Source organism: Callithrix jacchus, chromosome 3 (genome assembly GCF_049354715.1).
Source record: "Callithrix jacchus isolate 240 chromosome 3, calJac240_pri, whole genome shotgun sequence".
Taxonomy (NCBI): Eukaryota; Metazoa; Chordata; class Mammalia; order Primates; family Cebidae; genus Callithrix; species Callithrix jacchus.
In genome coordinates, this window is record NC_133504.1 from 128,878,636 (window position 1) to 128,894,636 (window position 16,001).

At 32.2% G+C, this 16,001-nt stretch overlaps 1 protein-coding gene across 1 annotated transcript; it reads left to right on the forward strand.

Annotated features, from left to right (window-relative positions):
* Positions 1-668: 668 nt before the first annotated feature.
* On the forward strand, positions 669-15,538 carry LOC100391186 (UDP-glucuronosyltransferase 2B17). Its single transcript, XM_035293623.3, has 6 exons — positions 669-1,419; positions 2,732-2,880; positions 7,069-7,200; positions 9,106-9,193; positions 10,044-10,263; positions 14,601-15,538. Exons 1-6 carry the CDS (start codon positions 696-698, stop codon positions 14,878-14,880), a joined length of 1,593 nt encoding a protein of 530 aa, XP_035149514.2. The 5' UTR covers positions 669-695; the 3' UTR covers positions 14,881-15,538.
* Positions 15,539-16,001: the final 463 nt, after the last annotated feature.

Consider the following 16,001-nt stretch of genomic DNA (forward strand, 5'->3'; position numbering starts at 1 on the left):
CATGAATGGACCTTTAAAACATTAAACTAAATAAGAGAAGCCAGTCACAAAAGATCACATATTATATAGTTTCATTTACTTTTAAAAATATCTTGAATAGGCTAATTTACAGAGGCAGAAATTAGATTACTGGTTTTCCAGGGCAAGATGGATGCAGAAATTCAGGTGGGGAGATAAGAGGTAATATACAGAATGTTTTTTTTAGATAAAACTGATTGTTGTGTTGGATGCAGTCTGTGAATTTACCAGAAAACACTGAATTTTACATAATCATTGATGAATCATATGGTTTGTAAATTATACTTCAACAAAGTTTTGCAAGATATTCCTTGAACCACGATATTAAAAAATGCTGTTTCTGTTGTACAATTACTTCATCTCTTCTTCTGTGTCAAGAGGTCTGCAGGACTTTCTCAACTGCCACTGTTCTTCACACTACTATAAAATATATTACATAAAATTAATCTTAAGTGGATGGTAGCAAATATAAACATAAAAGAAACATCAAACATCCTTTAGTAAATATGAGGTAATCAAACTTTTGTTTGTCTCCTTGCCATCTATGTACTCAGGCTGTTTATATAATGTATTTACTTTGAATTGAAGGAGTTATATTTTAACTTGATTAATATATCTCTGTATATAAGCATGAGAAAGAAACAGTGACTGGAAAAGAATTATCACATTGCACCAAGATGGCTCTGAAATGGATTTCAGTTCTTCTGCTGATACAATTCAGTTGTTACTTTAGCTCTGGGACTTGTGGAAAGGTGCTGGTGTGGCCCATGGAATACAGCCACTGGATAAATATGAAGACAATCCTGGATAAACTTGTTAGCAGGGGCCATGAGGTGACTGTGTTGGCATCTTCAGCTTCCATTCTTGTTGATTCCAGTAAATCATCTGCTATTAAATTTGAAGTTTATCCTACATCTTTAACTAAAAATGATTTTGAGAATGTTTTTATGAAACTAATTGCTGGATGGATATACAATAGTTCAAAATATACATTCTGGGAATATTTTTCACAAGTACAAGAAATATTTTGGAAATATGGCAAATATATTAAAAAATTCTGTGAAGATGTAGTTTTGAACAAGAGACTTATGACAAAATTGCAAGAGTCAAAGTTTGATGTTGTTCTTGCGGATGCCATTGGTCCCTGTGGTGAGCTGCTGGCTGAACTTCTTAAAGTACCTTTTGTGTATAGTCTCCGCTTCTCTCCCGGATACATACTTGAGAAGCATAGTGGAAGACTTCTATTCCCATCTTCCTATGTGCCTATGTCTATGTCAGAATTAAGTGATCAAATGACATTTGTAGAGAGGGTAAAAAACATGATATATGTGCTTTATTTTGACTTTTGGTTTCAAATGTTTGATTTCAAGAACTGGGACCAGTTTTACAGTGATGTTCTAGGTAAGTAATATGTTTAATTAGTGGTTATTAAGTCCTAACTTTCTTTATGCCTTTGAAGGTGAGCTTATATAAAGTCAGAGAAGAGTGTTCTTTTACGTGAAGTAATGAAATGAAAATATTAATCTCACAAATACTATGAAAAGACTGACATTATAGGATCAATTTTAACCTTATATCTTTGACTCCTCCAGGCACTCTAGAAGTCATAAACCTGCAAAGTAAAGCACTTGTGATTTATTTAAGCAAACACATATCCATTTTACTACGTTGTTTTTATATTTTTAAAAAGCCAATAGATACATCAAGAAACCTCCTGATAAAGACAGACATGTAGATTGAAATGTTACACATATTTCTAGCACAACTATCAAAGCAACATTGAGGAAGCTGTTTCTCTTTGTGCACCTCAGTTTCCTTATTTAGAAATTAGGGTTTGTTTTCACCTAAAGGATTTTTTCACGGTTTAGAGATATACTGGCTCTATTCTAGAAATAAAAACCAGAACTTGAAGTTTGTAATGTTTATACATTCCTTCACTAACAGCTTAGAAAGGACTGAAATCTTCAAAGGGAAAATTCAGAAGTTTAATCTATATTTTATTAAATGACATCCCTTCATTAAGGAAGATACAAGCCAAGTTACAAGGGCGCATTAATCTCTATTTCAATAATTTCTGAAAAAGTTTAAGCTGTTATTTGTAAATATATTTATTTTTAACAAGTAATATTAGTAAGATCTTAACAAGAACCAAGAGTAATAATAGGTATTTCAGCCATATGCAAGGATTTCAACCATACCCAAAAAACTCACAGTTCACTTGGAGAACCAAAGATCAAGTGACTAGTGTAATAAATCATAGAAACTAGACTGAGTATTACTTAGAAAGCTGTTTTTATGGTATGGTAAGATGAATTCCTTTTGGAGCTCAACGATTTGTTTAAACGTGTTTTTGTTACCTTTGCTGTTTCAGAGAGGAAACAAATGTATATTTAAGCCCACAGTGGCTAATTGTAATGATTATTTGTGATTGGGAATATACTAAATTATGTTAAAAATGGAATATCCTCTCACAGTTCTCTGATCATTTTGCCTTCCTCATATATACATATGAGCATCATACGCAACACATGAAAATTAAATTATGCCTATATATAAAAATATATGTATACATTTATCAATGCACAGATATTTTACATATCTTTGATTACATTTTTCCAAATCATTTCAGGAAAGTATCTATATATTCACATGACACTTCTCTTGTGTCAGTTACCTTTCTGTTGTTGTTTTTTGGATTTTTTCCCCCCATTAGGAAGACCCACTACATTATTTGAGACAATGGGGAAAGTGGAAATGTGGCTCTTTCGAACCTACTGGGATTTTGAATTTCCTCGCCCAATCTTACCAAATGTTGATTTTGTTGGAGGACTCCACTGTAAACCAGCCAAACCCCTGCCTAAGGTGAATACATTCTGGGTTGATTTGGTAGCTTTGTATTTTCAGAAAAAATGGCTGCAAATTTTTCAGTCAGAGTGTTTGACTCATGGTGAGAGAAATATGGGAGGTTCAGTAGACTGTTCTTGCCATTAGAAACTCTCATATTTCTATCCCATTACAACTATGTGAACTTCATTATTAATAAACAACAAAGAGGGATACTGGGGAGACTTTGAAAACAGACTTGGTTAAACTAAAGCCTTCATTATACAACACAAAAGAAAGTATCTGCTAAGGAGTATTTATAAGGTGATCACCACATACTACAGGCTGGTGCTGGATTTTTAGAGAATAAATGTAGACACAGTTTCTGCTCCCTCATGCCTTACATTCTACTTTGAAAGACAGGATATAAGCAAATAAAAAAGAAAACTCTAAAAGTTATTATGAGGGAACACCAGAATCCTAAAAGAATATCCAGAAGAGGTTCCAAAGTTATTGATAATTAAAGTGAATCCTCAACAATGTGCTAGACAGGTGAAAGGATGATGGGGAGAGGAAGAAAATGAAAGCATTTGGAGAAGTAAGGGCAGTTCCTAGGACTCCAAAATTTCTTTGCAGAAAAATGCTGGGTAAAAAGCCAGATGATTCAGGGGAGGTAAGTTGTATCTCGATAATTATGAGTTAAAAATATCTATAAAGTGCAATGAGGAGCTACTGCAAAGCGTTAAGAAATGAAGTGAGATAATTAGATTTTGTTTTTTTAAAAAAAGCTCCCAAGATGTTCAATGGATTAGACTTCAGAAAGGCCAGACTGTGAAAAGTGCAGATCACTTAGGAAATTTTGCATGAATGTAAGCAACAATAGATAAAGGAAAAATGGACTGGAATTTTTATAGAGATTATTATGCCTGCTTTTACAACATTAGCACTAACTTCATATTGTTCTATGTGGAAAAGTCTTTAATGCAGATAAAACACTTTGTCTCTGGCATATAGTCACCCAGAAATATTATTAACATGGTAATTATTGTGAGTTTTTATTATTACTTTTGATACTATCAACTAGCTAACATGTGACAGCCACTTGAGATATAATTTCTCATTTAATAGGGACTAGTTTTCCAACAAATAAAGATTATATTCATTAGCAAACTCCTAGAGAACAGATGTCCTGTGGACTTGTTTAAATGTAGATGCTTAAGTTTGGGCAGTCAGATGAACAAGCTGAAATGTTAAAGTTGTTTTTTAAGGTTTGAGGCTCTTATCAGTATTCTAGCTTAAATTGTATATCATTTCACAGCAGTTTTAATTTGTGCCCTGAATATATTTACAGCCACATCCAATGTTTACTTGCTTTCACCCCAGCATTTAAGCCATTTGTCACTGAGATCCCAGGGGTCTACATCTTAGGACATAACAGCGTCAGTTTATCCTGTTGGAGCTGGTGCTTTCTGCCTATGCCAAGCCTATACGATACAACAGTAAAGCTCTCTGGGGAACGTGGGTCTCAACATTGTAGCTGCCTGAAAGAGAAGCACAGAGAAAATGAATAGTGCATGCATAATAGAGATGATAGTGTCTACCACACGTTTCTGAAAACTGCTCTTAGATTTAAATTACAAAAGAATTCTGCCAGAATATAGGATGATATTCCTTACGAAGGAACACAAAAGTGGGATATATTTTACTTTAAGATCATTCTGTTAAGACATAAATAGAAAGCAATCATTCTTTACTATATTATTATATCATCTCTTAAGAGATTCATTTTGCCTGCCTTCTTACTAGAAGTGACATAAAACTGAAATCCTTGTCAAGATAAAATCCAATAATAATGTTTAATAAAAATTGCTTAAGTTCTATATGGTAACTTTCTCAAGGGACAAAAGCGGAGGTAAAATTAATTAAAATTCCATGAACTCTCCAATTATTATTAATATCTCATATTATTCTTAAAAAATTAACTATTAACATTAAAGAAAATTGATAGTGCCAGTAGAAGCTGAAGAGAGCAGGTGGAGAAGGAGGACAAGGGTGAGAATGTCTAGTAGTACAAAACTTATCATTACTGCTACTAGCTGTTATTAACTTGCAGAATGAAGATTTGAATTTAGGTCAATAGTCGTGAAACTTGTCTTTAATTCTCTACTGCATAAAATAATTATTGCTCTAAATTTCTTGCCTTTCCATTAAGTATTAGAGTCTCAGATGATTTTTATGTATTTTAAAAGAATAAGACACGACAAAAATGTATCAAGTTTTAAAATATACATAGCCATTGGCTTCATAATATACTCACATGAAACTATACTAAGGAAAACTAAATCACGATGGACAAATTCAATATTTGTGACAGATACAAAATAAACAGTAGTAGTAATTTAAATATCTTATAGTAAGTAATGATCAATAACACACAGTGTGCAAACCAAGCAATTACAATCATTTCACTGAAAGCCATAATATAAATATAGTTGGAAATTTAGGAACAAAATGATGAATAAAACAAGACCACAATTTTTTGTAGGATTAAAAGGTATAGCTAATAAGACTAAAATGTCCTAAATAAACATCACATATGTATATCGAGTTATGTAAAAATAAAAAAGACCATAAAAAAGCATACATATTTTATATGGGGAATATTTCTAGACAGAGAATAGGGGAGAAATTTATTTACTTTTTAAAAATTTTTATACTTTTAGAAAATTTCTTACTTTCATCTTATATTATTTTTACAAAGATTGCACAGAATAAGATCACTATGAATCTATAAACAGACATTTTATAACTTCAGAACACCTGGATGTTCCACTTATTACTTGGAATAGTGTTAAAATGACTCTCATGATAACAGTGATGTTATAAGGTTGAAATTATATTTTTGAGAAATAGTTTTCAACATATGGTGTGCATGGACAAACTTTGGAAAGTATACTTGTTATGTTGGAAGTGGTTTGTCATTATTTTACAAAAAGAAAAAGTAGTAACAATAAATACAGGTAAAAGGAACAACAACAACAAAAGGATAAGCATACAAGTGTTACACACTACCCAGGAAACTTTTGGCTATATATGCATTTCTTTCTTTCTTTTCTATAAGAATACATATAGCAATGTGGAATTATAGAATGCATCTAAATTTAAAAATGGGAACATATTGTCACCCATGAGTCAGAATAATTATCAATCAATTCTAAACAAACACATGTTCACCAGGACTTTGTATAGTGTGAAGGAGCTACTCTAGAGAGTAAGCAGATTTCCACTGGAGTAAGGTCTGGTGGCCTTTCCACCTCTCCTGGAGGACTGTCCCAAGTGCTCCCTGTGAGATGCAGTAAAATGATGATGAGAGCCCTTCAAAGACAGTTATAAGTAGCACATCAATTTATCAGTGTGATTTCAGGAAAAAAGATGTGAAAGTCACACCTAAACAATGACCTGAGAAATATGATTACTTAATGATTTAATTACATACTTCATTATTCAGTATTATAAATGGGATTCTTAGGACTACTTCACAGGAATTTCAAACCACAATACCAGACTCCAGAATGTCAGTGATTCTTAAACTTCAGATTTTAAAGGTGTGTGTGTGTGTGTGTGTGTGTGTGTGTGGTGGATAGGGGAGTAGGAAGATAGAAACTCAGAGAAATTTCAAGTGAGGTATAAAGAATTACATAGCTAAGGAAACATTGATATAAAATAATTCCAATTGTAACTTTTTTCCATTGCTCAAAGGCAGGTATAATGGCTCCAATGACTCCTAACTAAAAGAATTCTAGAGGAAAAGCTTCCTTGGACCACAATATTTACTAGAACTACAATGACACAGAATTAAGACAAAGTAATGCCACCTTCCAAGAGTCTCTACTAGTAATTATAATGTCATAAATGAAGAGTCTATGTATAATACGTTCCAGCATTATTTTCTTCTACTACAGTATAATAGCTGTTTCATTTCTTTCTTATACACACATACCTATATGCGTACACACTCATAATTACAAATAGGCATAATGGAGACCATCTGTCATATTACATGTCTCCTTTCAAAGAAACTGAGAAATTAGGTCAGTCAAAAACATAGCTAGTACCCAAAAATTCCTGATAATACTTTATTTTCCCTGCTTAGATGTTTGTAACAATTCTTTCAATAGTGCTTGCTGTGCTGACACTTTTGTGATGGAGCAAATTCTTTCTTCATAGGAAATGGAAGACTTTGTGCAGAGCTCTGGAGAAAATGGTATTGTGGTGTTTTCTCTGGGGTCAATGGTCAGTAACATCACAGAAGAAAGGGCCAATGTGATTGCATCAGCTCTTGCCCAGATCCCACAAAAGGTTAAGTAAAGTGCTTTAATGGTGAACAGCTACTGACTGTGTCTACTAAACTGTAAAGAGTCCAGTTATAAAAATGTTCTGCCTGTAACATTAACTAATAGTTCTGATTATCTCAGATATGTGTTCAAAAATAAAAATATACATGGAAGATGTTAAAATAGCAAAGAAGAGAGTTTTCATTGATAATAATATTGGCATTAATATTGTGACAAGAAAGACAGAAATTTAAAAGGTGCACATTAATTTTTGGTATTATCATGGTATTGTAGACATGCACATAGAAATCACCAAATTCTGCCCTGTCATTTTCTTCTTTTTCTTACAGAGTTCCTGAGGGCACTGTATACACTATAGATATTCCCAAAAAGGAGTTGAATGTTAATGAGTTACTGTACTATCACAATAACAACAAGCAGGCATTGAAAAAAGTCTGAAATGCATCATGCAGTTTAGGCTTGTCATGTAACTGACCTCTTGTATTTTTCTATACATGTTGGAATAGCCCTATTTAGAGCGTTGTTCAGGGTGCTATTCAGAAAAAGAATGTCCTAGACCAACAAACCACTGCTCCAGGTACTCACCTAGCTGACAAAATTTAGAGAAATGGGAAAACAGGCCTTGCCTGCTGGACTGGGGCCTGCTAATGCCTTAAGCAGGAAAATGTAGTGGAATAGATGGAAATGGAATCCTGCTTTTAGGATAGATTCTGTACATTATAAAATATGGCCGCACAAAACCTCTGCTCTGACCACCAGTTAACACCTCCTCCAGATTGAGGAAAGAAAAAAGAATAAAAGGAGGAGACAAGCAGAAGGAAACCACTCATGGAAAGAGGTTCAGATGTCCTCACTCCATAAAATATAGTAGGAACTTATTTCCTAATATGTAGAATACACTCGCAATATTTCTGTATTTGTGGGTTACTTTTTAATTTTCTAACTGACATAGTCTGCTAATTTTTTGTTGAAAACAAAAGGTTACTTTAACACTTACATAGCAAATACAAAGTAAACACTTGTAAGTTATACTTTAGTATTAGGATTGCTTGGGAATTCTAAAATCAATTACCTTATTTTGGTAATGGGCATGGGAATGGCTTGGCTAAAGCAGACCATGTTATTCAATGCTGGTCATGCTTTGTAGTGCATCATTTAAATGTTAATGATCAGTTAAGCAAAATTTGGTAAAAATACACAATTTTATTTACTTTCAGTAGCTATTCATGAATTTCAAACTGGCTTTTTTTCCTATATTGAAAATACTTCCATAATTAGCAATACTGATAATACTCTGAAAGTGTCAAAAATCGACACTTGAAATTTTTCTTGGAAGTACAGCAGGATAATTGTAATCTGAAAGAAGTTACACACCCTACCCACAGAGCATTAATTTATTTCTCACAAGTAGCTGATTTTATAGATGTAGTTCTTTGCAAATAAAAGATGTCAAACTCTAATAAACTAGTAGGTGTAAAATTGCATATCATTCAAAAATAAATTAATATTAAATTCAGAAGATGACAACTAGACCAAATATATAAAATAAATGTATAGGTCATTACTAATTAGTTACCATTTTTTGCTCTAAAATTATAATGAATGTATATAACAATTTCTTGAATATTGAAATTTTTAATTGATAATCCAATGTGTCTAACCTACAATGTTGGAAATATTATGATTTCCTCATATACCAAGCTTTTTTAAAAAAACAGTAATGACATGAAATGATGGTATTCCATTTACTTCATACTTTTAATAGTCGTCATTACTTCATATCTTGATCTCATTTCTTAATATTTTTATATAAAAGGTATTTAGCTGATTGTCAATCTCTTTAGAGTTTTAACATGCTATAACTTTGGAGTTCTACTGATAGCACAAGATATTTTCTTCACCCTGACAGGTTCTATGGAGATTCGCTGGCAAGAAACCAAATACTTTAGGATCCAATACTCGACTGTACAAGTGGTTGCCCCAGAATGACCTTCTAGGTAAGAATCCAGAGAACAAATATTGATTATATGAATAACAGCCAATTAGAGTGATAATAGTTCAACATGAAACATGCTTATTGAATATTTATTCTTGAAAAAATAAAATATTATTTATTTTCCATTCTTGTGAGGGAAAAGATAACTATAATAGTTTTCATTTTATTATATACACTCACATTTTTTATTATTAGAATCAAAGTATTTTTATTTTAGGTGTAATTACCATTCATAGAGTTTCCCAATAACTTTCTGGGTTGTCTGTCTCCTATTTCTATAACTTTATACCCATCCTTTATAATACTACAGGGTTATTTCAAATGACATTGAAAAATAACAATTCCTCTTCCATTACCACTGACTGCTTTTTTTCTGGGAATAAATCCCCAATCTTTATATAAAATGACAACACATTTTATGATGAAGTGTGACCTATGCTTTCTCTATTCCAGCTCTCTGCTGCCTTGCACACCCACATATCACACTCAGTGATTGAACTATTTATTTAAGATAACATGTTCTTATATGCCCAATCTTATTCTTCTATTTTTTGCACATTTTAATGTTTTTATTTAAAATGTGTTTTATCATTTTGTCCACCTGGCAAGCTTAATTCATTTTTCTAGTCTGAAGTCACACACACCACCACCTCTTCATGTAGTTATCACTTATCTCTCCAGCAGAAGTGGGTACTTCTTTCTCTGAAGTCTAAAAGCAATTTCAATAGTGTTTTATGGGCATCATAATATTATCTAGAGAATATTGTTCCTTTCAGTGCCTTATATTGATCATTTCTGATGTTATTATTTACTTATAATTAATAATTTTGCTAAAATTTATCCAATCCTAGGTCACCCCAAAACCAAAGCTTTTATAACTCATGGCGGAACCAATGGCATCTACGAGGCAATCTACCATGGGATCCCTATGGTGGGCATTCCGTTGTTTGCAGATCAACCTGATAACATTGTTCATATGAAGGCCAAGGGTGCGGCTGTTGGAGTGGATTTTAACACAATATCCAGTACAGACTTGCTGAACGCACTGAAGACAGTAATTAATGATCCTTTGTAAGTATAACAGTATTTTTCATTAGGTGGATATTTGTAGACAGTTTATCTTGTCAGTAGTGAGTTTGAATTTCATCCTTTTTGTAAGAGACTCATTTTGGAAGAATTTAAATGATTTAACTACTGTTACATCTCTTTTTATTTTCTACCAGATAATAATTTCAAAGTTACATTTGAAACTCATACATTCAATAGGTCAACAATTTCTACAACAACTATTCTATACAAAAATAATGTTAAAGAGCTTATTGTGAATATACATTTTTGTATTACAGAATATACAATAAAAAGGAATCATGAACTTGGAGAAAAAAGAATAAAATATTTAAATCAAACAAATAACAATTCTGACATTATAATCTATTTGTCTTAAAAATTTATCATTATTATTTTAAGAAATGTGATGGGATATAATTTACAAGCATAAAACTCAACTATTTAAAGTGTAAAATTTAAATGTATTTGATATGTTTACTTATGAATCCATCACCACAGTACAATTTTTTTAACATTTTTCTGACTCTAAAATAAAACTTACGATGGAGATTTAAGTCACTCTCCATAAATCCCTAGTCTAGGAAAATATTAATTTATTGTCTTTCTCATTAGATTATACTCTCTATATATTTCATATGAATGAAGTCATACAGTTTATGGTGTTTTGTAAATGACTTCTTTGACTTCTCCTGATTTTTTTTTTCAGTTTCATTCATGTTGTTGCACATATCAGTACTTTGTTTCCTTTTCCTTCTTTTTTTTTTTTTGCTATATAATATTCTTTGGCATGAATATACCACTTTGAATTTATATACTTACCAAGGAATAAACACTTCAGCTATTTCAAATTTTTGCTCTCAGAAACATTGCTATGCATAGTTTTGTGTAACAATAGGTTTTCCCTTCTTTTGAGGAGATACTAGTATTGGAATTTTAAAGTGATTGGGGAACTTTACATATATGTGGATGAAGAACTGCTAAACTGTTTTGCAAAGTACTTGCAGCATTCTTCAATAACACCAGCTGTACAGGAGGGTTCCAATTTCTTCACACTCTTCCCAAAACTTATCACTTTTATTTTTGTTATAGCCATTCCAGTGGGTGTAAAGTGATCTCTCATTGTGGTCTTGATTTACATTTTCCTTCTGGCTAGAGATGTTAACCATCTTTTCATGCACTTACTGACCATTCACATATCTTCTTTAGATAAATTTCTATTTCAATCTTTTCAACATGTTATAATTTTTTTACTTATTGTTGAGTCATAAGAATTCTTTTTATATTATGAATATAATTTCTTATTAGATATATGATTTTCAAATATTTTATTTCACTGTGGAGGGGTTGATTTTTTATATTTTTTACTTTCTTATAGATAACTTTTGAAGCACAAGTTTTTAATACTGAAAGAATATAAGTGTAATAATTAACCTTTTATACTCCAAAGAAAAAAATCTGGAAAATGCTATGTCTAGACCAGCTACCATTAATTCAGAATTTATTACTACCATCAAAATTTTTACTAAAGAGGTACCACATAAAGAAATATCTTAAAATACTTTACACAGAAAATAGTAAGACAATGAATGATTAAAAGTTCTTTAAAACAAATAGGAAATAATTGAAAAAAAAAGACAGAATGGAAAATACAAAATAAGATGGTAGATTTAGATGAATCTACCAGTACTCAGATTAAATTTAAACAGACAAAAGAAGACAAAATAATGATTAAAGAAATAAAACTTTTGAAGAGCACAAATAAATGTTACATGTGATATGTATGTATATACCGTTATATGAAGTATAAAAACGTGAATATATATATACACACACACATACATACACATTGTGTGTGTGTGTGTGTGTGTGTGTGTGTGTGTGTGTGTGTGTGTGTGTGTACTGAAAATAAACATTTGTTTAGGAGTATATAAAGTAGTTACCTGAACTGATCACATTCTGGGCCAAAACTCACAACTCAGTAAATTTGTTAAGATTCAAAATCGGCCAGGTGCGGTGGCTCACACCTGTAATCCCAGCACTTTGGGAAGCCGAGGCAGGTGGATCACGAGGTCAAGAGATCGAGACCATCTTGGTCAACATGGTGAAACCCCGTCTCTACTAAAAATACAAAAATTAGCTGGGCACGGTGGTGCGTGCCTGTAATCCCAGCTACTCAGGAGGCTGAGGTGGGAGAATTGCCTGAACCAAAGAGGCGGAGGTTGCGGTGAGCCGAGATGGCGCCATTGCACTCCAGCCTGGGTAACAAGAGTGAAACTCCGTCTCAAAAAAAAAAAAAAAAAAAGAATCAAAATCATAAAAAAGTATAAGATCTAGCTATACTAGAAATAAATTAAAAATCTTACAAAGAATGACAACTAAAAAGTTCTCCAAATTTTAGAAATCAAAAATACATTTTAAAAAAATGTAGTCAACAGAATGTTGTAATTATATGTGCACCTTTATCTCAGCAACTCTTCTCCCAACTATATACCCAACAAAAATTAATATGTAAATTTAATGACATATATAAATGTATTTATACCAGAATAATTAATAGTATCCAAAAATGTAAACAACCCATGTCCATCAATTATTAAATAAATAGATACTCAGATATTTGTCAATTAACTGAATACTATACAGCAATGGAATTAACCAATAACTGCTACACAAAAAACAGACACGTATAAGTTTATTATATAAATAAATTATATAAACAAGCAATGCTAATCTATAATATTAGAAGTCACGTTAATACTTAAATTGAGAATGAAAAGTAGTGACCAAAATGGTACAGGAAGAGAGAATTCTTCTAGGCAGGTTGTGATAACTCAGAACACAAGCAGTAGCTGTCTTTACTTTAGGATAATGTTTAAAATAATTTTAAAATTTTGATTTACTAGTGTATGTATGTTTATCTTATATATTTCATACCTAAGATTTTGTTTTATTAACTATTTTAAGGTTCTAGAAATTAAATAGCAAAATAAGCATGAAACAATGGAGAAAATTCTTGGGTCCTATATAGTGTGGCCGGGAAAAACCTCTCTAACAAGTATCGTTTAAGGGGAAGCTTCAAAAAGAGACAGAAGCAAGCCTCACTTTATTGCAAGGAAGAATGCTCTGAAGAGAGAGAGAGGGGACAAAAGTTGTAAAGGAGCGAAGGTGAGAATACCATTGGAAACTTCAAGATTAATAGAAAACCAGTGTCCCTAGAAAAGTGTGTAGGGCGAAAGTGTTAGAAGTTGCCAATGCCTGACCATGTCAAATTCTGTAGACCAAAAACAGATTTTTTTTTTTCTATTAAACAGCATGTCATTCTTTTTTTATTTTTATTTTTTATTGAACTTTTACTTTACGTTCAGGGGAACAAATGTAGGTTTTTTATACAGGCAAACTTGTGTCATGGGGGGTTGGCATATAGATTATCTCATCACTCAGGTATTAAGCCTAGTACACACTAATTTTTTCTGATCTTCTCCCTCTTACCACCCTTTACCCTCTGCTAGGTCCCAGTGTGTGTTGTTCCCCTCCATGTGTTCATTCATGTGTTCAAATCACAGATTTTACTCTTAATGTGATGAGAATCCAGATGGAAATCTTAATCTGTGCAGTGTTATAATCTGACATTAGTTTCAAAAAATAATTATTCTGGTGACTGGAAGGAAAATATAGCAGAAGACAGAAAAGTAGAAGCAGAGAGACTATTTAGAAGGCATGTCAACCACTGAGCACAATTAAATGGGCCAGACACAGTGGTTCACACCTGTAGTCCCTTCACTTTGGGAGGTGAAGCAGGAGGATTGCTTGAGACCAGCCTGGACAACATAGCCAGATCCCATTACCACAAGCAAATTTAAAAATTAGCCAGGCAGAATGTTTGAGCTCATAGTCCCAGCTGCTCAGGAGGCTGAGGTGTCAGGACTGCTTAAGCTCACAAGATCAAGGCTACTCTGAGCCATGATGAAGGCAATATACTCCAACCTGAGAAACAGAATACAACCCTCTCTCAAAATATCAAAATGATCACTCTCAAATTGCATTTCTGCTGTCTTACTTACAGCACTTAGAATGGCTCATAATATTTCCTCTGGTAGAAAGACATTAACTTTCCCATCTGACTTCATTTTCACTTTTAAAAAAATGTGCCTATGATAAAATAATAATTTAAAAAACAAACTTTTATGATGATCCAATTTAAAACATTCAATTTCAATGTCAATTCTATAACATTCACTTTGAATTATTTGTGTAACATTTTTTAAAGACCTTCCATAGACTTTATATTCTTAGGCAATAGATTTACCTTCTATGTTAGTATATTTATGTTTATCTTTCAGATATAAACAGAATGCTATGAAATTATCAAGAATTCATCATGATCAACCAGTGAAGCCCCTGGATCGGGCAGTCTTCTGGATTGAGTTTGTCATGCGCCACAAAGGAGCCAAACACCTTCGGGTCGCAGCCCACGACCTCACCTGGTTCCAGTACCACTCTTTGGATGTGATTGGGTTCCTCCTGGCCTGCGTGGCAACTGTGATATTTATCATCACAAAATGTTGTCTCTTTTGTTTCCAAAAGTTTGTCAAAACAGGAAAGAAGGAGAAAAAGAATTAGTTATAACAAAGGCCTGAACCTGGAATGACCAAAACTAGGACTCATCCATTTAATTCCAGCATGAAGAGGCTGGACTGGAGGATCTCCTTCCTCCTGTGAGAAAACAACATTTCACAATTGACCCTGTTAAGTCAAAAACTTATTTTCCAGACTCTAAGTTGACTTGGAAGTATTCCAAGTCAAATATTTCAAACCTAGGAAAAATTTAAAGAATATAAAATCCTATGAGTTAATATTTAAGGGTATTATTCTAATTCACAAGTGACACAAAAAAAACTTTACTGAGCTTAACTATGTTTTATACATTGTACATGGAAATAACTATATTCAGAAGTTCACTTACAGTGCCAATACTGTTTTGCAAATGCTCAGAATACTTTGACTTCATATTGACTAGATTTCTCTTGTTTTTACTGTTGCCAAATAAACTATTCTATAATTAAATTATGTAATATTGCAAGACCAGTAGTATTGCTTGGCTTTTTCTATGTATCTAGACTCAGCATCACCTTTTTTCCTAAAAGACATTACAAGTGTATCCCTCGAATGAAAGATAATGTTCACAATTAACAAATGTGATATAACACATTAACAAAATAATGAATAATAAACAATTGTTATCTCAATATATACGAATAAAAGCATTTGAAAAATTCAACTATGTTTTATGAGTAAAAAAACAGTTTCAACATCCCAGAAGTATAAGAAAATCACTTTAACATGAGAAATGATGCATATGAAAAGCTCACAGCTAAATTCACACCTGATGACAAAAATACGAAAAATTTTTATCTAATATCAGAACCAGGTAATGATACTCACTCTTGTTGCTTCTATTTCACATAGTACTGGAAGTCTGCTAGAACAATTAGACAAGAATAATAAAAATAAAACAGGCTTCTAAATCAGAAAATAAGTAAAATAACCTCTGTTTGCATATTATATTATATTATATTATATTATTATATTATATTATATGTGGAAAACTGTAAAGACTCTACAAAATACTACTAAAATTAAAACATAAATTTAGTTAATATGTAGGACAGAAAATTAACATACAAAATTGAGTTATTATTCAGTATACTAACAAACAACTATCAAAAAAAACCATCCAAGTT

Excerpts from the sequence above, each read along its gene's own strand:
- LOC100391186 (XM_035293623.3), top strand. The coding sequence starts at position 696 with ATGGCTCTGAAATGGATTTCAGTTCTTCTGCTGATACAATTCAGTTGT. Across the intron at positions 7,201-9,105 it reads TTGCCCAGATCCCACAAAAG|GTTCTATGGAGATTCGCTGG; the intron begins GTTAAGTAAAGT and ends TCACCCTGACAG. Across the intron at positions 10,264-14,600 it reads ACAGTAATTAATGATCCTTT|ATATAAACAGAATGCTATGA; the intron begins GTAAGTATAACA and ends TTTATCTTTCAG.